This window comes from Oncorhynchus kisutch, linkage group LG17 (genome assembly GCF_002021735.2).
Source record: "Oncorhynchus kisutch isolate 150728-3 linkage group LG17, Okis_V2, whole genome shotgun sequence".
In the NCBI taxonomy this organism is placed as follows: domain Eukaryota; kingdom Metazoa; phylum Chordata; class Actinopteri; order Salmoniformes; family Salmonidae; genus Oncorhynchus; species Oncorhynchus kisutch.
In genome coordinates, this window is record NC_034190.2 from 41,764,504 (window position 1) to 41,790,708 (window position 26,205).

Below are 26,205 nucleotides of genomic sequence, written 5' to 3' on the forward strand. Positions count from 1 at the left end.
AAGTCATAAACAGCGCAATGCTTGAAGCACAGCAAAGAGCTGGTGGCAAAACGCACAAAAGTGCTGTTTAACCTTTTTGGGATAGGGGGCAGCATTTTCACTTTTGGATGAATAGCATGCCCAGAGTGAAAGGCCTCCTACTCTGTCCCAGATGCTAATATATGCATATTATTAGTATTGGATAGAAAACACTCTGAAGTTTCTAAAACTGTTTGAATGATGTCTGTGAGTATAACAGAACTCATATGGCAGGCAAAAACCTGAGACAAATCCAACCACAAAGTGGGAAATCTGAGGTTTGTAGTTTTTCAACTCAGCCCCCATTGAAGATACAGGGTGATATTAGTTATGTTTCACTTCCCAAGGCTTCCACTAGACGTCAACAGTATTTAGAACCTGTTTTGAGGATTCAACTCTAAAGGAGGGGCTCAAAAGGGCGCTTTGAGTGAGTGGTCTGGCGCGCTCACATGAAAGGTAGCTATGTTCCACTTCATTTGTACAGACAAAGGAATCATCCGGTTGGAACATTAATGAAGTTTTATGTTAAAAACATCCTAAAGATTGATTCCATACTTAGGTCGACATGTTTCTACGGGCTGTAACGGAACTTTTTTTTACTTTTCGACCGACGTTCGGCGCGACCTGAACGTGCTTTTGGATTTGTTGACCAAACGCCCTAACAAAAGAAGATATTTGGACATAACTGATGGACATTATCAAACAAATCAAAACATTTATGGTGGAACTGGGATTCCTGGGAGTGCATTCTGATGAAGATCCTCAAAGGTAAGTGAATATTTAAAATGCTATTTCTGAGTAATGTTGACTACCCAATATGGCGGGTATCTTTTTTGCTGCTTTGTTGTCTAAAGGCTGTACTCAGATTATTGCATGGTTTGCTTTCTCCGTAAAGTTTTTTTGAAATCTGACACAACAGTTGCATTAAGGAGAGGTTTATCTAAAGTTCCTTGTATAATAGTCGTATCTTTATCAATGTTTATTATGAGTATTTCTGTAAATTGATGTGGCTCTCTGCAATATCACCACATTTTTTAGAACTACTGAACGTAACGCACCAATGTAAACTCGGATTTTTAAATATAAATATGAACTTTAAAACATACATGTGTTCTGTAACATGAAGTCCTATGAGTGTCATCTGATGAAGATCATCAAAGGTTAGTGATCTCTTTGGCTGGAAAAAATGGCTGTGTTTTTCTGTGGCTTGGTGGTGACCTAACAATCATTTGTGGTGCTGTTGCTGTAAATCCTTTTTGATGTCAGACACCGTGGCTGGATTAACGAGACTTTTATCTTTAAAATGGTGTAAAATACTTGTATGCTTGAGGAATTTTAATTATGAGATTTTTGTTGTTTTGAATTTGGCGCCCTGCACTTTCACTGGCTGTTGCGGGGGGGTTCCAGTCCTAGACAAGTTAAAGATACAGTGATCAGTAAGCTGCTCTGACAGCTGATGCTTAAAGTTAGAGAGGGAGACAAGTCTCCAACTTCAGTGATTTTTGCAATTAGTTCCAGTCATTAGCAGCAGAGTACTGGAAGGAAAGGAGGGAAAAGGAAGTGTTGGCTTTGGGGATGACCAGTGAAATATACCTGCTGCAGCGTGTGCTACAGGTTGGTGTTGCTATGGTGACCAGTGAGCTGAGATAAGGCAGGGATTTACATTGCAAAGATTTATAGATGACGTGGAGCCAGTGAGTTTGGCGATGGATATGTAGTGATGGCCAGCCAACGAGAGCATACAGGTCGCAGTGGTGGGTAGTATATGGGGCTTTGGTGACAAAACGGATGGCAATGTGATAGACTACATCCAGTTTGCTGAGTAGAGTGTTGGGTGCTATTTTGTAAATGACATCGCGGAAGTCCAGGATCGGCAGGAGAGTCAGTTTTACGAGGGTATGTTTGGCAGCATGAGTAAAGGAGGCTTTGTTTGCGAAATAGGAAGCCGATTCTAGATTTTATTTTGGATTGGAGATTTAATGTGAGTCTGGAAGGAGAGTTTACAGTCTAACCAGACACCTATGTATTTGCAGTTGTCCACATATTCTAGGTCAGAACCGTCCAGAGTAGTGATGCTAGTCGGCAGGAGGGTGCGGGCAGCAATCGGTTGAAGAGGATGCACTTAGTTTTACTAGAATTTAAAAGCAGTTGGAGGCCACGGAAGGAGTGTTGTATGGCGTCAAAGCTCGTTTGGAGGTTTGTTAGCACAATGTCCAAAGAAGGGCCAGATGTATACAGAATGGTGTCGTCTGCGTAGAGGTGGATCAGAGACTCACCAGCAGCAAGAGCAAGCGACATCATTGATGTATACAGAGAAAAGAGTCGGCTCGACAATTGAACCCTGTGGCACCCCCATATACTGCCAGAGGTCCGGACAACAGGCCCTCCGATTTGACACACTGAACTCCATCTGAGAAGTAGTTGGTGATCCAGGCGAGGCAGTCATTTGAGAAGCAAAGGCTATTGAGGCTGCCGATAAGAATGTGGTGATTGACAGAGTCGAAAGTCTTTTGGCCAGGTCGATGAAGACAGCTGCACAGTACTGTCTTTTATCGATGGCGGTTATGATACCGTTTAAAACTTGTTGGGGATAGGGGGCAGTATTTTCACTTTGGATGAATTGCGTGCCCATAGTGAACTGCATCCTACTCTGTCCTAGATTGCTAATATATGCATAGTATTATTATTATTGGATAGAAAACACTCTGAAGTTTCTAAAACTGTTTGAATTATGTCTGCGAGTATAACAGAACTCATAGGGCAGGCAATCTTCCAAACAGGAAGTGAAATTCTGAATGCGGGTCTAATTTTAAGTCATCGCCTCTTCACTTCCAAACAAGATATGGATCTGTTAGCACTTCCTACGCCTTCCACTAGATGTCCTGATTCAGTAGAACGTGGAATGGAGCCTCTGGTATGAACTTTGACCGAGTGGGAGGGGAATGAGTCACTGTCCTGGCAGAATGCAATTTCCCTGTTGCGCATTTGTCTGTTGATATCACCATCGTTCCATTTGGCTGCAGATGAAAACGTATGCTCCGGTTGGAACGTTATTGGATATATATGAAAATAACATCCTGAAGATTGATTCTCTACTTAGTTTGACCAGTTTATTCGACCTGGAATATATCTTTTTGAAGTTTTTGTCCGAGTTCGCCTGGACCAGCATCAACTTTTGGGCACGTGAGCTGAAAGTGGTAGCAAATGCAGCTAATTAGACACTAGTAATGGACATTATGGAACAAAACAACGATTTATTGTGGAACTAGGACTTCTTGCACTGCATTCTGATGAAAGATCATCAAAGGTAAGGGAATATTTATGATGTAATTTCGTATTTCTGTTGACTCCAACATGGCGGAGAAATATATTTACGTCTTAGCACCGTCTCAGATTATTGCATGGTAGGCTTTTTTCGTAACGTTTAAAAACAATCTGACACAGCGGTTGCATTAAGAACCAGTGGATCTTTAATTATATGTAAAACATGTATCTTTCGTCAAAGTTTATGATGAGTATTTCTGTTATCTGGCGTAGCTCTCTGTAATTACTCCGGATATTTTGTAGGCATTTCTGAACATGGCGTCAATGTAAACCGAGATTTGTGGATATAGATATGCATATTATCGAACTAAACATAAATGTATTGTGTAACATGATGTCATATGAGGGTCATCTGATGAAGATTATCAAAGGTTAGTGATTCATTTTATCTTTAATTCTGCTTTTGTGACTATCTGTGGCTGGGAAAAATGGCTGTGTTTTTGGGGGGATTTGGTGGTGGTCTAACATAAATATATGTTGTGTTTTCACTGTAAAACATTTAAAAAATCGGACATGATGGGTAGATTAACAAGATGTTTATCTTTCATTTGCTGTATTGGACTTGTTAATGTGTGAAAGTTAAATATTTAAATTTCCCGTGCCACCTTTTCAGCTGAATGGGGGGGGGGGGGGGGACAGCGTGGCTGCGGTGCACAGCTTGGAAACCAGACTCCATAGTGGAGAAGGTACGGTGAGATTCGAAATGGTCGGTGAACTGTTTGTCAATTTGGCTTTCTAAGATTTTAGAAAGGCAGGGCAGGATGGATAAAGGTCTATAACAGTTTGGGTCTAGAGTGTCTCCCCCTTTGAAGAGGGGGATGACCGCGGCAGCTTTCCAATCTTTGGGGATCTCAGACAATACGAAAAAGAGGTTGAATAGGTTAGTAATGGGGGTTTCAAAAATTTCGGCTGATAATTTCTGTTTGAAAAAGCTAGCCTTAGCTTTCCTAACTGACTGAGAATATTGGTTCCTGACTTCCCTGAAAAGTTGCATATCGCGGTGGCTATTTGATGCCAATGCACCAAAATAAAAGCTAAACAGGCAGGGATAGTGATCCTTCAGGATTCCGCAATCACAATTTTTTTGCATTCCCCCGCATATTATGTGAGCGCTTGCAAATTTGACCAATCACCACACTATTTCAGCACAGAACAGGCAGCAGCGGAGTTAGGAGATGAGAAAAAAGCTGTTGCCTTATTGTCTAAGAAAAGAGGAAGCCCAAACTTAATTAGGTCTTTAATCAATAGCCTAACTGTTACATTTTCTTGGCTTTATAAACCATATATATATCTACAGATATAAGACAGATCCTGCTTCTGTTGCCTGTTTGAGTGTTTAATAGCCTACTGATTCCGTGAGCACGCAACCATAACCCGTTGGATAAAGAATTTCACAAATTTGGCTATGCTGTAATAAAGGCTTTACACTTTTTTTCATTAGCTCAGCCTCTCTGGTTGTAATTATAACTGATATAGTGTTGTTTACACTGTTCCAAATTGTCAGAGAAATTATACTTAGAAAAATCCTCCTTTTTCTTGATCTCCTTATTGTTATTATTACAACCATCATTATAATAATAAGTAATGTCATTAACATTAGTTGGCTTAGTATAGGAGTCTTGTATAACCACCAACAAGCTGTAGGCCTAAGAGTGCGTCCTATTTAGTCATAATAGCCTAACTTACTTAACCCTATATTTCATTAGTTATATACACTACTGTATCAGTCAATCATTCATTCGTTCATGTCATCACACAGCATATGAGTCATTCATGATTTGAAATGCAATCAAGCTTTTTAGTTTTAAAATTAACTAACAAAGCAATCCTTGAATAATTAGCGTAAACAAATAAACTGATCCATTTTGGAAATTGCATTCCCGAATGAATGCAACTGTTTTTCCTATTTGCTATAATAAAGTATTTACAAAAAAACATTGCAACAGACTCTATGGTAAGCCTGTAATTTATTTAGCGTAGTTTTTCCCAAACGGTCAAAAAAAGGATATTGTAATCTAACCTGTTTGGCACACACAATGTGCACGCAGCGCTTGCTCCTTACCTTATTTTTCTTGAGCTCCAGTATTTTACACAACTAGCCAAATGTATTAAACACATCTGACTTCCTTTACCTCCTGAGCAACCAGTAAACATTCCCCCAATTCAAGTTAATTTGCCACGTCTTTTGCATCCATTTTGCTGTCATGTGTTATGGTGTTCGGAGTTTGTTCTAAACAATTTATTGATGCGATTATGGGGTTCAGGTCCGATCACGAAAAGAATGCATGATTTCCTAAACAAATTTCGGTAACAGAACTTTGTCAGAAATTATGAATTAATTATTTTGCAGCTTCAGCAACACGGACAATGCGATAAACACTTATGTTCTGTGGTGTCATTTGTGATGTTCTGTGGTGTAGTAATTTATGTGTTATTTATTTAATCAAACATATCAGACAAGCTCAGTGCATATAGTTGATTTGATTAAGACACATAGGCTACCTGCTGCCACACATCCTAATAGTTAGAACGTTAGACCAGTAACCGAAAGGTTGCTGGATCGAATCCCTGAGGTGTCGTTCTGAGCAAGGCAGTTAACCCACTGTTTCCCGGGCGCCGAAGACGTGGATGTCGATTATGGCAGCTCCCCGCACCTCTCTGATTCAGAGGGGTTGGGTTAAATGCGGAATACACATTTCAGCAGAATGCATTCAGTTGTACAACTGACTAGGTATCCCCCTTTCCCTTTCCTTATTAAATAACGAGAAATATACGTTTAAACATTGAACGATTGGTCGTTGGAAAAGACGACTCTCGGTCAAATATTATTTTTTGTAAGGGACAGCCCTAATATTATTGCATAAAACCCACTCCCGCCTTATATAAAGAGGGCTTGTAATTTCAACCAATAACCACACATTTACTGCATAATATGGTTCAACCAAGCCACATGTCAAACCTTTCCCCTCAGTGAATGCGTGACAAATTAGACAAAATCATTGCATATTGCCATACAAATTTTGGTAACAGAACAGCTGAAGAGTTCCATCAGTCACTCCTGGGCTACAATCACCTATCCGGACCCGTTTAACTGCCAACGCGGAGCCCCATCGGGCCTTCACAACTGGACTACCGACGTTATCTGCCCGAGGGAGTTATCCGGCTGGCTTCTCCGTCGTGACGTTACCCGAACGCCCATCTACGGTCCGCTAATCGTTAGCTGTCTTATCGGCTGCTATCAGAATAGACCTATCGAAGAATAAAAACATTTATATAAACTGAAGTTTTTTTGCGAATTGGATTGATCCCCTCTACCACGCGGAACCCCACTAATCCTACCGACGGAAACGCACGAGGTGGCTAAAAACAGACCTCCATCCTATGCTAGCTTGCTACCGATGGCCCGGCTAGCTGTCCGAATCGACGTGACCCCAAACAACCTCACTACTCACTGGACACTTTTGATCACTCGACTAAGCATGCCTCTCCTTAATGTTAATATGCCTTGTCCATTGCTGTTCTGGTTAGTGTTTATTGGCTTATTTCACTCTAGAGCCTGTAGTCCTGCTCACTATACCTTATCCAACCTATTAGTTCCACCACCCACACATGCGATGACATCTCCTGGTTTCAATGATGTTTCTACAGACAATATCTCTCTCATCATCACTCAATACCTAGGTTTACCTCCGCTGTATTCACATCCTACCATACCTTTGTCTGTACATTATACCTTGAAGCTATTTTATCGCCCCCAGAAACCTCCATTTACTCTCTGTTCCAGATGTTCTAGACGACCAATTCTTATTTCTTACCCTTATTCTTTCTTCGTACCCTTATCCTACTCCTCCTCTGTTCCTCTGGCGATGTAGAGGTGAATCCAGGCCCTGCAGTGCCTAGCTCCACTCCTATTCACCAGGCGCTCTCTTTTGATGACTTCTGTAACTGTAATAGCCTTGGTTTCATGCATGTTAACATTAGAAGCCTCCCCCTAAGTTTGTTTTATTCACTGCTTTAGCACACTCTGCCAACCCGGATGTTCTAGCCGTGTCTGAATCCTGGCTTAGGAAGACCACCAAAAATTCTGAAATTTTCATCCCAAACTACAACATTTTCAGACAAGATAGAACTGCCAAAGGGGGCGGTGTTGCAATCTACTGCAAAGATAGCCTGCAGAGTTCTGTCCTACTATCCAGGTCTGTACCCAAACAATTTGAACTTCTACTTTTAAAAATGCACCTCTCTAAAAAAAAGTCTCTCACCGTTGCCGCCTGCTATAGACCACCCTCTGCCCCCAGCTGTGCTCTGGACACCATATGTGAACTGATTGCCCCCCATCTATCTTCAGAGCTCGTGCTGCTAGGCGACCTAAACTGGAACATGCTTAACACCCCAGCCATCCTACAACCTAAGATTGATGCACTCAATCTCACACAAATTATCAATGAACCTACCAGGTATCTCCCCAAAGCCTTAAACACGGGCACCCTCATAGATATCATCCTAACAAACTTGCCCTCTAAATACACCTCTGCTGTCTTCAACCAAGATCTCAGCGATCACTGCCTCATTGCCTGCATCCGTAATGGGTCAGCCGTCAAACGACCTCCATTCATCACTGTCAAACGCTCCCTGAAACACTTCAGCGAGCAGGCCTTTCTAATCGACCTGGCCGGGGTATCCTGGAAGGATATTGATCTCATCCCGTTAGTAGAGGGTGCCTGGTTATTTTTTTTAAATGCCTTCCTAACCATCTTAAATAAGCATGCCCCATTCAAGAAATTTAGAACCAGGAACAGATATAGCCCTTGGTTCTCCCCAGACCTGACTGCCCTTAACCAACACAAAAACATCCTATGGCGTTCTGCATTAGCATCGAACAGCCCCCGTGATCTGCAGCTGTTCAGGGAAGCTAGAAACCATTATACACAGGCAGTTAGAAAAGTCAAGGCTAGCTTTTCAAGCAGAAATTTGCTCCCTGCAACACAAACTCAAAAAAGTTCTGGGACACTGTAAAGTCCATGGAGAATAAGAACACCTCCTCCCAGCTACCCACTGCACTGAAGATAGGAAACACTGTCACCACTGATAAATCCACTATAATTGAGCATTTCAATAAGCATTTTTCTACGGCTGGCCATGCTTTCCACCTGGCTACCCCTACCCCGGTCAACAGCACTGCACCCCCCACAGCAACTCGCCCAAGCCTTCCTCATTTCTCCTTCTCCCAAATCCAGTCAGCTGATGTTCTGAACGAGCTGCAAAATCTGGACCCCTACAAATCAGCCGGGCTAGACAATCTGGACCCTTTCTTTCTAAAATTATCTGCCGAAATTGTTACCACCCCTATTACTAGCCTGTTCAACCTCTCTTTCGTATCGTCTGAGATTCCCAAAGATTGAAAAGCAGCTGCGGTCATCCCCCTCTTCAAAGGGGGGACACTCTTGACCCAAACAGACCTATATCTATCCTACCCTGCCTTTCTAAGGTCTTCGAAAGCCAAGTCAACAAACAGATTACCGACCATTTCGAATCTCACCATACCTTCTCTGCTATGCAATCTGGTTTCAGAGCTGGTCATGGGTGCACCTCAGCCACGCTCAAGGCCCTAAACGATATCTTAACCGCCATTGATAAGAAACATTACTGTGCAGCCGTATTCATTGATCTGGCCAAGGCTTTCGACTCTGTCAATCACCACATCCTCATCGGCAGACTCGACAGCCTTGGTTTCTCAAATGATTGCCTCGCCTGGTTCACTAACTACTTCTCTGATAGAGTTCAGTTTGTCAAATCGGAGGGTCTGCTGTCCGGACCTCTGGCAGTCTCTATGGGGGTGCCACAGGGTTCAATTCTTGGACTGACTCTCTTCTCTGTATGCATCAATGATGTCGCTCTTGCTGCTGGTGAGTCTCTGATCCACCTCTACGCAGACGACACCATTCTGTATACTTCTGGCCCTTCTTTGGACACTGTGTTAACAACCCTCCAGGCAAGCTTCAATGCCATACAACTCTCCTTCCGTGGCCTCCAATTGCTCTTAAATACAAGTAAAACTAAATGCATGCTCTTCAACCGATTGCTGCCTGCACCTGCCCGCCTGTCCAACATCACTACTCTGGACGGCTCTGACTTAGAATACGTGAAACTACTTAGAAACTACAAATACCTAGGTGTCTGGTTAGACTGTAAACTCTCCTTCCAGACCCACATCAAACATCTCCAATCCAAAGTTAAATCTAGAATTGGCTTCTTATTTCGCAACAAAGCATCCTTCACTCATACTGCCAAACATACCCTTGTAAAACTGACCATCCTACCAATCCTCGACTTCGGCGATGTCATTTACAAAATAGCCTCCAATACCCTACTCAACAAATTGGATGCAGTCTATCACAGTGCAATCCGTTTTGTCACCAAAGTCCCATATACTACCCACCATTGCGACCTGTATGCTCTCGTTGGCTGGCCCTCGCTTCATACTCGTCGCCAAACCCACTGGCTCCATGTCATCTACAAGACCCTGCTAGGTAAAGTCCCCCCTTATCTCAGCTCGCTGGTCACCATAGCATCACCCACCTGGAGCACGCGCTCCAGCAGGTATATCTCTCTGGTCACCCCCAAAACCAATTTTTTCTTTGGCCGCCTCTCTTACCAGTTCTCTGCTGCCAATGACTGGAACGAACTACAAAAATCTCTGAAACTGGAAACACTTCTCCCTCACTAGCTTTAAGCACCAACTGTCAGAGCAGCTCACAGATTACTGCACCTGTACATAGCCCACCTATAATTTAGCCCAAACAACTACCTCTTTCCCTACTGTATTTATTTATTTTGTTCCTTTGCACCCCATTATTTTTTATTTCTACTTTGCACATTCTTCCACTGCAAATCTACCATTCCAGTGTTTTACTTGCTATATTGTATTTACTTTGCCACCGTGGCCTTTTTTTGCCTTTACCTCCCTTATCTCACCTCATTTGCTCACATCGTATATAGACTTGTTTATACTGTATTATTGACTGTATGTTTGTTTTACTCCATGTGTAACTCTGTGTCGTTGTATGTGTCGAACTGCTTTGCTTTATCTTGGCCAGGTCGCAATTGTAAATGAGAACTTGTTCTCAACTTGCCTACCTGGTTAAATAAAGGTGAAAAAAAATATACAAAATGTCAGAATTGAAGCAGCAATATCAAGCATTTTTGCCTGCACATATCACAAAAAATGTCTGCGAAATCCTGGAGGGACTGTTTAGAATCATGGCAAAGTTGGTTCCTGTTTCAGCCACTTCTTTGGACACCTTAATGAGTGGTTAACAAACGCTACCTCCCACAATGCAGGTCATGGCTGCATGGTGCATTTGGTGAGATGCATCGATTTTGGTAAAGCTCATGCAGTTGACGTGTAGTAGTCGCAAGTCGGACAATTTTTATACCCATAATGCAACACAATTTGAAAGGCGGTGATCAACGGCCGTCATCAACGATGCTTGAGCCCGTCCAGTAACATTTATCGTAGAAGGAATGAGCATTACACCGAGGCCTGTACTCTGGAGCGATTTGGAGGTGGAGGGTCCGTCATGGTCTGGAGCGGTGTGTCACAGCATCATCGGACTGAGCTTGTTGTCATTGCAGGCAATCTCAATGCTGTGTGTTACAGGGATACATCCTCCTCCCTCATGTGGTACCCTTCCTGCAGGCTCATCCTGACATGACTCTCCAACATGACAATGCCACCAGCCATACTGCTCGTTCTGTGTGTGATTTCCTGCAAGACAGGAATGTCAGTGTTCTGCCATGGCCAGTAAAGAGCCCAGATCTCAATTCCATTGAGCACGTCTGGGACCTGATGTATCGCAGGGTGAGGGCTAGGGTCATTCCCCCCAGAAATGTCTGGGAACTTGCAGGTGCCTTGGTGAAAGAGTGGGGTAACATCTCACAGCAAGAACTGGCAAATCTGGTGCAGTTCATGAGGAGGAGATGCACTGCAGTACTTAATGCAGCTGGTGGCCACACCAGATACTGACTGTTACTTTTGATTTTGACCCCTCCTTTGTTCAGGGACACATTATTCCATTTCTGTTAGTCACATGTCTGTGGAACTTGTTCAGTTTAGGTCTCAGTTGTTGAATCTTGTTATGTTCATACAAATACTTACACATGTTAAGTTTGCAGAAAATAAACGCAGTTGACAGTGAGAGGACGTTTCTTTTTTTGCTGAGTTTAGTTTGTTCCCCATTTTATTTTTAAATAGGGTGCCAAATTGTTTTCAGGACACATTTCCATTGACTGATCAAAACTAGCTTACTTATGTTCTCTCTTGTCCTTGTGCAGCAAGCATATGGTGAGCAATATGTTTGGACAATGGAAATCGCAATGTAATCACAGTTTTGAATCGCAATACATATAGAATTGTAATACATATCGTATGGGCACCTAAGTATTGTGATAATATCATATCATGAGGTCCTTGGCAATTCCTAGCCCTATTAGCCACTATGACATCAACATTGTTATTCTCGGCCTCCCGGGTGGCGCTCTGGGTGTTGTGTTTCGGAGGACGCATGGCTTTCGACCTTCGTCTCTCCCGAGCCCGTACGGGAGTTGTAACCATGAGACAAGATAGTAATTACTAACAATTGGATACCACCAAATTGGGGGGGAAAGGGGGTAAAAATATCTATATTTAAAAAATTATAAAATAATAATTTAAGAATAAAAAAAAAAAACATCTAGGTCATTATCAATAAAAGTCACAGTAAGGTGCAGAGTTCGATTTGCCTGCTGGGGGCAAGGACACCCCCAGCTTTGCTAAAACCACTGACAACTGCATGCCATTTAAGGGATTGTTAAATAGATGTTAACTATGAAAAGCCAACTGACATTTACTCCTGAGGTGCTGACCTGTTGCACCCTCTACAACCACTGTGATTATTATTATCTGACCCTGCTGGTCATCTATGAACATCTTGGCCATGTAATGTTATAATCTTCACACGGCAGAGCCAGAAGAGGACTGGCCACCCCTCATAGCCTGGTTCCTCTCTAGGTTTCTTCCTAGGTTTTGGCCTTTCTAGGGAGTTTTTCCTAGCCTCCGTGCTTCTACACCTGCATTGCTTGATGTTTGGGGTTTTAGGCTGGGTTTCTGTACATCACTTTGTGACATCGGCTGATGTAAAATGGGCTTTATAAATACATTTGTTTATTTATTGTATTATCTCCTCTTGAAGAGCTTAGTCAGAACTAGACATTTCTGATTATTCCATGCAAAACAATTGCGCACATTTATCTCTATCAGAGTTAAACAGCAGGTAACTGCATGCTTTTCATGATCAGTAAACATCAATTGATCATGTACTTTCAGATACGTTAGAGTAGCCTTACAATATCTTTCAATATTGGCCACCATTAATTGGATATTTGAGTGATATAAAAGTGAACTATACCAGACAAGTATGAGTGGTTTAGGTTCATTTCCCCATCCTTTGTGGGCTCTGCCTGTCAAGCAGCAGAAGCATTTGCCGATGAAACATTATCAGCTAATAGTGCATTTGCAAGCTACCGGTAGAAACTTTGTACAGTTGGCTAAACATAGTGGTAAGTAGACCTAACATACTTTTTTCTCCAACCAACATAGGCCTGCCTACCTAGCAAAGTAAGCTAACATTATCCCCTTTTCAACAGTGTTTAATCACGATTGCTGCTGACAGACATGATTCATGGACCACGTCAAATTGGCTAACTAGCTAATAACTGATCACGTCAATATGGCTAGCTAGTTAACTAGCTAACTTTCAGGGGATAAACAGTATACAAAACATTAAACACCCTCCTAGTATTGATTCACCCATTGAATGGCACATATACACAATCCATGTCTCAAGGCTTAAAAATCCTTTGTAAAAGTTGTCTCCTCCCTTTTGTCTCCACTGATTGAAGTGGATTTAACAAGTGACATCAATAAGGGATCATAGCTTTCAACTCAATTCACCTGGTCAATCTGTCAGGTGTTCTTAATGTTTTGTACACTCAGTGTTTAGTGGTGATGACAGTAGTCATACTGACAACTTTACCAGGGCGAAAACATGCCGATGTCAAGCCCTATCCAAAAGCCTAATCTCTGATGAAGCAAGCTAAATGACACCTTTGCTTAACTAGATAATGTCTGCGGGTTTTCACTCATCCCTTGTACTTGATTGATGAATTAAGGTCACTAATTAATAAAGAACTCCCCATAGCTGGTTGCCTAGGGCTAAATTGAAAGGAAAAAACATATAACCTGCCAACACTAGGCCCTGCATGGAATGAGTTTGACATCCCTGCACTATAACATCACCAACACAGTTGTTCGAAAGTCATATAGGCTAAAGAGGTAGGCAGTTAACCACCATTAGCCTACATAATAAAGACGGTTATTCTGATGTCACACCGTAAAAGGCAGACACTAACTCTAAGAAGGTTTCAGGCCTACATTGGGCAAGTTCGTTTTGCATGGCCCAGTGCCCCAGGTGGGTGAAATTTGTACATTTTAGATCATCAGTCCTTAAGTGAAATCTTCACCCACCCGGGGAAATGGGCCATGAAAAACAAACTTGCCCTTCATGACCTATAAGGCTCGAATTTCTTTGTGTTATTATGTTATAATTAAGTCTATGATTTGATATTTGATAGAGAAGTCGGACTGAGCGGTGGTAAGCAGCAGCAGGCTCGTAAGCATTAATTCAAACAGCACTTTCGTGCATTTGCCAGCAACTCTTCGCTGTGCTTCAAGCATTGACCTGTTTATGACTTTTAAGCCTATCAACTCCCGAGATTAGGCTGGTGTAACCAATGTGAAATGGCTAGCTAGTTAGCGGGGTGCGCGCTAATAGCGTTTCAATCGGTGACGCCACTCGCTCTGAGACCTTGAAGTAGTTGTTCCCCTTGCCGCGGCTTTTGTGGAGCGATGGGTAACGATGCTTCGAGGATAGCTGTTGTCGATGTGTCCCTGGTTCGAGCCCAGGTAGGGGCGAGGAGAGGGACGGAAGCTATACTGTTACACTGGCAATACTATAGTGCCTATAAGAACATCCAATAGTCAAATGTATATGAAATACAAATGGTAGAGAGAGATATAGTCCTATAATTCCTATAACTACAACCTAAAACTTCACACCTGGGAATATTGAAGACTCATGTTTAAAGGAACCACCAGCTTTCATATGTTCTGAGCAAGGAACATAAACGTTAGCTTTTTTACATGGCACATATTGCAATTATACTTTCTTCTCCAACACTTTGTTTTTGCATTATTTAAACCAAATTGAACATGTTTTATTATTTGTTACTAAATTGATTTTATTGATGTATTAAGTTAAAATAAGTGTTCATTCAGTAATTGTCATTATTACAAATATATATAAAATCTACATCGGCTTTTTTTGGTCCTCCAATAATCGGTATCGACGTTGAAAAATCATAATCGTTTGACCTCTACTTAAGGCCCATCATACCATTTTTAAGTATATCCTACATCAGCTTCTGGTGCTGAAAGGCAGGGGCTCACACTAGAGCACCAGCAAACAGTCATGGTTTTCTGAAAAACCCAAGAGAGCTCTGCCTCCAAAGCAACCACTTGTTCCTAAACTAGCTCTGTAAAGGCATCATGTAAATGGACCCGTTCACCAAGCTGCATGGCAATACACCTTTAGTACATCTCAGCTGTTGCTTGGCCCTTCAGTGTAGCCTATGGATGATCACTCAGCATAATAAAAGCCCATCACTGTCGATTGAGGAACATAGTGCATGTGTAGTACAGTTCGGTGCATGAATAGAAGTCATATAAGCATTGACAGAGGTGCAGTAATGTGGACAAATATGAAGCATAATGACCCAACCCATCCATTGGATCCTTCACAACCAACAACATATTTCAATATTATCAGATATGTCATTGTTCCCCCCCCCCCCCCCCCCCCCCCAGCCTTTCACTCTCACTCCCCGCTCTCTTTCACTACAATCACTGAATTTCCCACTCACAGAATATTACCTTAAAAAGGGCAATCTGCAATTGTTACATCCATTTTGGGACTTATAAATTCATGATATGTAGGCCTATCCATTGACTCTGGAAGAATATAACCTATATAAGCTCCAATGTTTATATATGTAAACTAACACTATACATCTTCAAAACATACAGTACCAGTCATTCAAGGGTTTTTCTTCATTTTTACTATTTTCTACATTGTCGAATAATAGTGAAGACAGCACAACTATGAAATAACACATATGGAATCATGTATTAATCCCAAAAAAGTGTTGAACAAATCTGAATATATTTTATATTTGAGATTCTAAGTAGCCATCCTTTACCTTGATGACAGCTTTGCACACTCTTGGCATTCTCTCAAACAGCTTCATGAGGTAGTCACCTGGAATGCATTTCAATTAACAGGTGTGCATTGTAAAAATATAATTTGTGGAATTTATTTCCTTCTTAATGCATTTGAGCCAATCAGTTGTGTTGTGACAAGGTAGGGGGGTATACAGAAGATAGCCCTGTTTGGTAAAAGACCAAGTCAATATTATGGCAAGAACAGCTCAAATAAGCAAAGAGAAACGACAGTCCATCATTACTTTAAGATATGAAGGTCAGTCAATCTGGAACATTTCTGTAACTTTTAAAGCCTTTATGGTCGAATTGCTGCAAGGAAACCACTACTAAAGACATGGAGATCAGTCAATCTTGAAAATTTCAATAACTTTGAAAGTTTCTTAAAGTTCAGTCACAAAAACCATCAAGCGCTGTGATGAAACTGGCTCTCATGAGGACCGCCACAGGAAAGGAAGACCCAGAGTTACCGCTGCTGCAGAGGATACGTTCATTAGAGTTACCAACCTTAAAACTTGCAGCCCAAATAAATGCTTCACTGAGTTCAAGTAACAGACACATCAACTGTTCAGAGACTGTTCGGAGACTGCATGAATCAGGCCTTCATGGTTGAATTGCTGCAAAGAAACCACTACTAAAGGACACCAATAAGAAGAAGAGACTTGCTTGGGCCAAGAAACACAAGCAATGGACATTAGACAGGTGGCAATCTGTCCTTTGGTGTGATGAGTCCAAATGTAATATTTTTGGCTCCAACCGCCGTGCCTTTGTGAGATGCTTAGCAGGAAAACGGATGATCTCCGCATGTGTGGTTCCCACCGTGAAGCATGGAGGAGGAGGTGTGATGGTGTCAGGGTGCTTTGCTGGTGGACGAATATGTAGTAATTTATTTAGAATTCAAGGCACACTTAACGAGCATGGATACCACAGCATTCTGCAATGAATGCCATCCCATCTGGTTTGCGCTTAGGGGGACTTTAATTTGTTTTTCAACAGGACAATGACCCAACACACCTCCAGGTTGTGTAACATGCTGACCAAACCTGACGCACGCGTGCGCCATCACACGCATGTTGATTTTGTACCCCACACACCAGACACGATCAGGACACGCAGCTTGAAATATCAAAACAAACTCTGAACCAATTATATTCATTTGGGGACAGGTCGAAAAGCATTAAACATTCATGGCAATTTAGCTATCTACCTTGCTGATGTTAGCTAATTTATCCTGGGATATAAACATTGGGTTGTTATTTTACCTGAAATACACAAAGTCCTTTACTCTGACAATTAATCCACAGATGAGAAAGGAATTTGGTTTACCGTTATGTCATCTCTCCTGCTTCCTCAGGCTTCTTTTTTACTTCTTTGGACTTTATATGGCGGTTCGCAACCAACTTTACGGTGTTACCAACTTTATTACCACAACCGACTGGAGTGTGGACGTCAGTTCATTTTTCAATCTCCCAAGTGGGTATATGCTTCGAAAAACAAATGAGGGGATGGGAGAGGCAGACTTGCAGGGTCTTGAGCGTCACAAATAGAACCAATTTCTATTTTAGCTCATGGTCACGCAGATGCTCGCTGAGGCGCACGAGCAGTTTGGTTGCAATGATTGATTAAAATGTATGTGTACATTTATGTTGCAACGCTCCCACACGCGATGCGAGCGGTGTGGTCAGCATGTAAGGGCTATTTGACCAAGAAGAAGAGTGATGGAGTGCTGCATCAGATGACCTGGCCTCCACAATCACCAGACCTCAACCCAATTGAGATGGTTTGGGATGAGTTGGACCGCAGAGTGAAGGAAAAGCAGCCAACAAGTGCTCAGCATATGTGGGAACTCCTTCAAGACTGTTAGAAAAGCATTATTCATGAAACTGGTTTAGAGAATGCCAAGAGTGTTTAAAGCTGTCATAAAGGCAAAGGGTGGCTACTTTGAAGAATCTCAAATATAATATATATTTTGATTTATTAAACACTTTTTTGGTTACTACATGATGCCATATGTGTTATTTCATAGTTTTGATGTCTTCCCTATTATTCTACAATGTAGAAAATAAAGAAGAAAAACCTTGAATGAGTATGTGTGTACAAACTTTTGACTGGTACTGTAGTTGAAACTACAATTTTGATATCATGGATAGTGAGTATTTGCATCCTTAGCTTTGTCTATGCATTTGATAGTGGTTACATTTCTCCAGCCCCATCTCTCAGCTTTTTACAGAAACATAGGCATGGAGATCGCTTTGTTATTGTTGCAACTGCTGTTGGCCACTTTAAGGACTAAAACATGAGCAGCATCAAACAGTAATTTACAGTTAGGCATACTTTAGCAGTACTACAACAATAATCGCATATGGTTTCTAAAACACAGCACATATTGAAATTATCAATATGGACTACCAAAGCTCATTAACAAAAATGCAGAGGAAAACATATATAATACCACAGTATGAGTCATAATACCCAATAAAACCTAGCGGTTAAACAGAAAAATGTTTCCAATCATTTTTCCCATAGGGGATTTTAGAATCACTTCAAATAAAGGCTATGTTTCATGTAGGCTTACACTTACACAGCGTGATGTTTTGATAACCGTGTAAATCTCTCTAGGACAAGGTGACTTTTATCAATATATTTGCCTGCATTTACCCCACTAAAATGCAACGCGAATTAGCTGCTAATGTGGCTATCATAAAGAACTCCAAATGCCATGATATGGACAAGACTGCCGAATCGAGGCAAAGCTAAGAATCTCTCGATTAACTATCTAATGTAGCTAGCTACAGCTAGTAGTTACTAATGAATAAGTTGGCTAGATATGAGCTTGCAGGGACTTGTAGTTTTGCATTATGTCTACTTTAATGTTTGTTAGCTATTCAAATCAGAGAATAATATATTGACACATTTTTTACTAGGCAAGTCAGTTAAGAACAAATTCTTATTTTCAATGACGGCCTAGGAACAGCCTAGGAACAGCGGCCTGTTCAGGGGCAGAACGACAGATTTGTACCTTGTCAGCTCGGGGATTTGAACTTGCAACCTTCCGGTTACTAGTCCAACGCTCTAACCACTAGGCTACCCTGCCGCCCCATGTCACCTTGTCCAAGAGATGTACATGCTTATCAAAACGTTACGCCAGGGTAAGCCTACACGAAACACAGTCCTTATTTTAAGTGTTTCTAAAATCCCCTATGGGAAAAGTGAATGGTGGAAAAAACGATTTGAAACATTTCCCTGTTTGACCGCTAGGTTTTATGATACCTTCACTTGGGCTTTATAGCAGCAGCACAGCGTGTTTCAGTTTCTGGGAGAACACAATACATCCAGGCATCTTCAATTATTGGCAATAATAATTGCTAGTACTATACACAAGCATTATACACTCCCCATAGGCCTACAACAACTGAAGCTCCCAAAATGAGAGGTTAGCCTACTCATGTCTGCTCCTCACACATTCCTATGTTTAGTGTGTAATAACTACTATGTAGTAAACAGTCAATTACAGTAGCAATAACATCAATATCGTTAACTAGTGTTCGACTTGTTACGTTACCACTTAGTAACTTTTATAAACATGTAGCTAGGCTAACTAGTTAACTAGCTCGAGAAATGGCTAACATGTATCTTGATTATTTTACTGTTTTGGACACATCTTCTAAATCAAACTGATGATTGTGATTCTAATTTCATCCCATCAAGACCACTAAGAACAGAGAAAGGTAGCCATCCATCCAGACAAAAACCAGGGATGGCAATGGCTTCAAGGAATGTGATAGTCTGAACAGGAGAACTTATTCCAGATGCACTAACGTTACATCTATGCGGAAAATACTCGTTCACTAAAGCCATTGTTTGTCAACAACTGACCAGATACGTTGTAACAAACATTTGCTAGTTAGATGTCAACAGCTTGTAGTGACACCATTGTCTTGCTTGGACTCCAAGTCCTAGCTAGCAAGGCAGCATTTACCTAGCTTGCTAAGAAGCTCCAGGGTACTACTTTGCGCACACCCGGGTTAACTAACAAATAGCTAACAGTTATCTAGCTAAAGTAGGCTAAGCTAGCCAGGCAAACCAGCTAACGTTAGCTAGCTAAGATTAGCAACTCACATTTCCTCAACCATTTCATCCAGTAACGCACGATAAGACTGTGGTATTTCTTGTTCTCGATACACCAATTTGATAGTCCTTGAATTGATTCCATTGTGTTCGACACTCCTTGAAACCGTCGGTCCAAAGTTGACTCAAGGGCCGCAGGCGGACCGTGACCGCTTGACGCGCCAGATCCTGCAGCCATTTTCCAGGCCTTGCACTGACAAGCTAGCTGGTTCTTGCCTGTCGCGCGTTGTGATCAACCTAGTCAAGAGTGCACTTGTGCGGTATGGTGCCGCGCTGGCTGTACACATTAGTAAATTGCCATTGTTTTAACAGTACATTCAGTTATTAGTGTATTTGCTAACGATTAGGTATATTATGTCATTGGTTTTATTTCAACAACTTGTGCAACAAAGGAATGTAATTATTATAGAGTTGGTTGGTCGTTACTAGAAAACTCATTCAAAACAGACGATTTAATGTGAATGTAGCGCCACTATGTGGCTAAATAGCTGCAGCTCAGCATGGCCTGTCACTAAAATCATGCATCTTTCTTTCTTCCCCTTTTCCTCTTTTCCTAGTATTTTGTTTTTATGCTATAATCTTGTGTATAATTTGTTTTCATTTATTTTCAAGAGGACCAAGTGTCATTTCAAGTGTCATCCTCGATGATTTTAAAGGCATTGTACTGTATCCACGTGTGGTTGTATTGTGTTTAAAATCAAATCAAAATGTTAGGAAAGGAAAGGGAGCTAGGAAAGGAGGAAAATGAGCTAGATGGAAAGGAGGCTAGGAGAAGAGGAAAGGAAAGGCAGCTAGGAAAGGGAGTTAGGAAAGGAACAACAACATTTATATAGGAAAAGGGATCTAGGAAATGAAAAAAGGGAGTTAGGAAAGAAGAAAATTGACTAGGAAAGGAAGCTAGGAAAAGAGGAAAGGAAAGGCAGCTAGGAAAAGAGGAAAGGAAAGGCAGCTAGGAAAGGAGGAATTGAAAATCAGAAAGGAGCTAGGAAAGGAAAGGAGGAAATTCAGCTAGGAAGGGAAAGGAGGAAAGGAGGAAAGGAAATGAGATGGTATAGGTAATAGTATACGTTTTTTGTGAAAGGCCACTTTTGGTGACAGGCCATGCTATAAGGACTGCAGCTGGATACTTAAGCAATAAGGCCCGAGGGTGTGGTATATGGCCAATATACTATACCACCATACCACGGCTAAGGACTGGATACAGCCCTTAGCCATTGTATATTGGCCATATACCACAAACTCCCAAGGTGACTTATTACTATTATCAACATAATTAGAACTGTAAAAATAAATGTTTTGTCATATTCGTGGTATACCACAGCTTTCAGCCAATCAGCATTCAGGGCTCCAACCAAGTGGGTTATAATATATATTTGCTCAGGCTTTAACGGGCATATCCACAGTTGAAACAATATACCGTATAGTGTTTATATACATTTATAATGTTTACTAACATTGGAGTAAAACAAGCTTATATTTTAGGTTCCGATGGGAGTGTGACAATTGAACTAAGTCCATGAGTCATTGAAAAGTTATATTGTTCAAGAATTGAATACATCATTAACTTATAAATTCTAAATTAATTGTAGCATCTGCATATTGCCCCTTTAATCCATTGTTAGGCTGAGTAGAGGTGGCTGACGTCTTCATCTGTAAAAAGTAATACAAGTACAGGTGACTGCCAGCTTGATCTCAGCCACCTGTACTCATCCTAACAATGGAATAAATCTTGAGCAAATAAGAAATTAATCTCTGCCTTTTTTGTTGAGTGCGCCAACTAATTTCTGACGCAAATTACCGGTAGTCCTTTTGAATGTTTTTCTTGGTAAGCCATTTTGTCTGATTTTTGTCATGGTTGTCGAGAACCCCTTCTTTCTTGCTGTAGCCTGTAGGCCTACATGAATTCTCATGTCGCAGGGCAACAGTCAATTCAATCATTTGAATTTATGTGGCAGATTTCAAGTTCTGATTAACAAAAACATTACTTTATTTTAGCAAAAAGGGTACAATTTATCAAAAACTATTTAGGTCTGAAACAATTATATATAAAATATTAAGCACAAGTACATGGTGTATAACCAAAACACTATTATATTATGCCCAACCCAAAAATGTGATGAAGGGTGTTGAGTAAAAGTTGGGAAGAGAGGAGGCAAAGGAAATGGATTGAATCAAGGAAGACAACATTAAACAGCAAAATATCCTTCTCAGCCCAAACATTTGTCCTCTTTTGATAAACAGAGAAAATGTGCAAAACATAGGCCCTACATACACCAAAAACATGACATGAAATTACAATATTTCCTCACAGGAAATATAAAAATAAACAACTCCCCAACGGGCTGTTTGAACAGTTTTTAGGAAGGGTTGTGCATTGCCTCAACAGTTGCCTGTATTTACTGCTGCAGTGATCTCTCGGTTGTCCTCTACCTGGGCCTTTCCTTGGCATGGTAAAGAACAATAACATATACTACCAGTATGGTAAATCACCCCCAAGCCATAAGACTGCTAAATAGTCAATTAATGACACTCAAACTATCTGCACTGACGCTACGCACACTCACTAGACTATACATACAAACACTGACTCACACATACACAACATTGACACTCCCATCCAAAACCCACACACATTCATAAAATGTTGATTTGATTTTGATCATGATGTTTCGGTTGTCTTGTATTAGGCTTAACTGTTGTCAGTATCCAGCTATTCTTGGTTTCCCCCTAACCCCATCTAGGTAGTTACAGCTCAAGAGACTCTCTGAAAGTGGCCAGGGATAGAGTCATTCAACATGAATGATAATTGCTAAGCAAAAACATTGTGGTTCAAATACCCAATGACCTAATGAAAGGTTTTTATGTATTTTCTCCCAATACAATAGAAACACTCCTAGAAGATTCAAAATGATTTGTGTTTTGCGTCGTCACAATAGTAACATTTATCAGGTACAATTTCCTTTGTTATCAAATGTAAAATACTCATGTGCAAAATAGTTTTGGCACACCATAGAAAACTGACAAAAAAATAAAGGATGATAAATGTATTCTATCAAATAAATCAATGAAGTTAGAAAGCATTAAGCCAATTAATATGCTCTAGTCTGCACCCAGGATTTTCGAGCAGACCTATTTGATAGTAATACCTTAAATCTAACGGTTGTTATTTCTCCTCTCGTAGTTCTTCGTGATTGCTGTCATTCCAGTTGCATGTTACTGGGGTTGTTAGTATTCACACTGAGGTGGATTTAGTCAATAGTTACATTAAACGGTGGCTAACAGACTCGGCAGAGTGTGTAATAAAAGCAATGGTTTTGTTGCCACTGGTTGGCAGAGGTTTAGTGCCAGTTGTATCAGCTGCCCATTTCACTGTTCCCTGTGCTGGATCCGCTAAAGGATTAACAGGTTCTTGTACTGTTTTTCATTGTATTGTCAATGTTTTATGCTTCACTACTATTGATAACTTTATCATAACTAACTGAGTTTGTTAGGTTAAAAGGTATTCCATAAATCTTGAGCTATGTTACTTTCTTTTATATTTCTGCATAGTGTATTTCATGTGATTGTATTTTTGTTGATAATTCTGAAATACAAAATGATCTTGTTTCAAACCAGTATAAAAAAAATAGAAAAATTAAACCACTGCTTTATCACATCAAACATAAAAAAATATTCCCAGGTACATTTCATTTTTTTTTTTAAATAACTCTCCAACACTGACAATAGATGGTCAAACGGTGCAATGACTTCCGAGTTCAGTTTTATATCTTCTACTCCGGCTCTTGTTTCATAGACCTCAGTAATATGGGGATAGACTGACCCCTCCTTTGGGTTTCCACTGATGCAATATCTGTCTCTGTCTTCACTGTTCCAGGCCTGCTGTGGTACCTCTGTGGCTGATGTCCATGGAGGGAGAGCTGATGTGAGTGAAAGACCAGGAGGGTGGAGGAGACACGGCTGTCTTGTGTGGCTGGGCTACCACATGCTGAGCATGGTGAAATTTCAAGCCTCTTATTTCCCTTTCTTCTCTTGCTGACAGTCAGACATGACGGGTAATAGGTGTCTGTGCTCAATGGGCAAGAGTCTTGTGAGGTCATTTCCTGGTAGTTGTCCTCGCGCTGCAGGCGCTTGCAGCTGGGTGGGGCGGCATTGGGGAAGTCAGAGTCCAACCAGCTAAGCTTGCGCTTCTGATGGAGCAAGAGTGAAGAAAAACAAATCTTAAAGTCTTACATATTATAGATTGTGTGAGAATCATTATAACAATGATATATTAAGCAGCGATAACTAGAGCAGTAAGAGACCCACCTTGACTGGCATGCACAGCTGATTTTGGTGCCATCGTGGCGGAAGACTGGGTGTGGGGTTCTGGGTGGCAGCGACAGGGGTCACATGGGGGAACCACATCTTCAGCATCATCTCTACCTGCAGAAGGGTGCGGAGGAATTTCTCTCTGTGGAAAGAGTACTGTCATTATTAATAACATTTTAACTACGCCATAAATTACTGTTTGCTAGACATACACAAAATGGTTTGGTTTGCTTACCCCATTTCAGGTTTCTGAAGAATACCCAGGATCCTCTGTAGTCTATCGATGGCAACGCTCGACTGGAAACTGCTAAGACCTCTCTCAAATCTCCCTGTCTTGAGTCCATTCAGAAGCTCCAACAGAGGTCTGATAAACTTTTGCAGCTCTGAACACTAGGAGAGAAAGGAAACAGAAAACATACATATCCACTGTCTGATAATGTCTCTGGATGCAAAAATCAATAACTCAGTATTTTCAAATCAGTCAAAGCAGTCTTTAAACAACAAAACTCACTTTCTGAGCGAAGGCCAGGTCTCCTTGCATGGTCTCCTCTGTGCTTCCCTTTGTGCTTAACGCAGCACTGCCAGGGGAAGCCATCATGGATGGGTAGGCGGTGGTGTGAGGAAAGCATTTTGCTTGTCCACTCCCAGCCATGGACCAGTGTAACCTAGGTACTGAGCAGGTCTTGCCACCCCCTGAGCTATCTCCCTCACTTTCGGAGGTGAAGACATCAATGTCTGCCTCATCCTCAGTCACGTCGCTCTCGCTGAGGAGGAAGCTGGGTGTGGAGGAGCGGGAATCATAGGTCGGCCATTTGGTGGACATGCTCAACAAATGCATCCCTAGAGAAAGTGAGAGAGATCAGTCACAAGGAATATCAGAAATACCTCAGAGTAACTGATGTAGAGTTAATGCTGACCTAGGCATTATAACAAGTGCTGTATGTAGAAGAAAAAAAACTTTAACAAAGTGACAGTCATATCTATCACAATTTAAATTAAAACTATGAATACAAAACAATAACAATGCAAATTTGTGGTTTTCACACCATGCTCCAGAAAACTAGTAGGTGTGTCCCCTAATAAATATTCAAGAAGGAATGCTGTTAGTCACTGATCTTGGGATAAACTCCACCAGCTGTTGCTTTGCTATACATGTGAACATGTGCTGTGTGGGGGTGTGACGTACAAGGTCATGTGGGGTTTGACTGTATGGCTCTAGGATTTTGTCAGCTATTAGTTACATTTCAAACATCTGATCTGACCACTGTAACATCAAACTAACTGATTATCCTAAAACAAAATGACAGAGGCTGCCTTATACACTACATTGTTTCACGCATTAAAGTTGTGTATGTTCATTGAATGCTTCTTATAAACTCGCTATGCTTTTACTTTCAATTTTACATACATACATACACAGAAACAACTGTAAAGACATTAACTGATTCCAGGTTTGAGGCGTTAGCCATGATGGAAGGTTCAGACTAGAGCAGGGAAAGCTGATCCTGAACCAGCGCATACTTACGGAACAACCAATAATGATTAGACTTTTGGCTTAAATATTGTAGCCAAGAGTGCAGGTTGAAAGTTCAAAGCTAGTTAAAATAGATCTGGGGAAGCAGATATGTATAGAAAAACATAAGTTACAGTTGTCTATAGCCTATGATATATATATTACCTTTTCGGATGAAGTCGATGCGAAGACAATTCAATAAAACAGTCAAATGGATAACTAGTTGAACAACCGGTATTCCTTCTCCAATTGCAATTGTAAGAAGATCTTATTCAAAAACCAAATGACCAACACTGATGTTGATGGCGCGCTATAGTTGTAGAGTACTCTGTTCTCAACGTCTCAGTACTGTTTCCTCCTTTCCCTCGATTTAGATTCCGTTTACCTTTCAAAGTCCTCAGTACAGCGAGGGGTAACATGTGAATCGCTACCATGCGCTGCACGTGCTGAACTGTGTGCTCGGCCGTGGTTGGTTGGCAGATGGTACAAAGCTCTCTCATTGCTTGAGAATATAACCACACAGTGACTACATAAATACTGA

General features: G+C 41.2%; 2 protein-coding genes across 4 annotated transcripts in view; both read right to left on the reverse strand.

The window, feature by feature from the left end:
* The window catches only part of rprd2a (regulation of nuclear pre-mRNA domain containing 2a), a 57,315-nt gene extending 37,121 nt beyond the window's left edge, over positions 1 to 20,194 (reverse strand). For all 3 annotated transcript variants that reach the window (XR_002257578.2, XR_002257576.2, XM_020505798.2), the window contains exon 1: positions 19,835 to 20,194. Coding sequence is in view for 1 of the 3 variants with exons in the window: in XM_020505798.2 (XP_020361387.1) it covers positions 19,835 to 20,021 (187 nt within the window). In the remaining 2 variants the exon portion in view is untranslated. The remainder of the gene's footprint in view (positions 1 to 19,834) is intronic.
* Positions 20,195 to 21,264: 1,070 nt separating this feature from the next.
* On the reverse strand, positions 21,265 to 26,134 carry LOC109907684 (uncharacterized). The gene is made up of 5 exons (XM_020505799.2): positions 25,830 to 26,134; positions 24,663 to 24,991; positions 24,387 to 24,541; positions 24,149 to 24,293; positions 21,265 to 24,030 (listed from the first exon to the last, which is right to left on the reverse strand). Exons 2-5 carry the CDS (start codon positions 24,987 to 24,989, stop codon positions 23,614 to 23,616), a joined length of 1,044 nt encoding a protein of 347 aa, XP_020361388.1. The 5' UTR covers positions 24,990 to 24,991; positions 25,830 to 26,134; the 3' UTR covers positions 21,265 to 23,613.
* Positions 26,135 to 26,205: the final 71 nt, after the last annotated feature.

Bases quoted from the DNA above. Each gene is read 5' to 3' on its own strand.
- LOC109907684 (XM_020505799.2), bottom strand. From the start codon at position 24,989: ATGCATTTGTTGAGCATGTCCACCAAATGGCCGACCTATGATTCCCGC. The intron at 24,542-24,662 runs GTGAGTTTTGTT...TTTCTCTCCTAG, and splicing joins ACCTGGCCTTCGCTCAGAAA to TGTTCAGAGCTGCAAAAGTT. The intron at 24,031-24,148 runs GTGGGTCTCTTA...TTGCTCCATCAG, and splicing joins AGCTGTGCATGCCAGTCAAG to AAGCGCAAGCTTAGCTGGTT.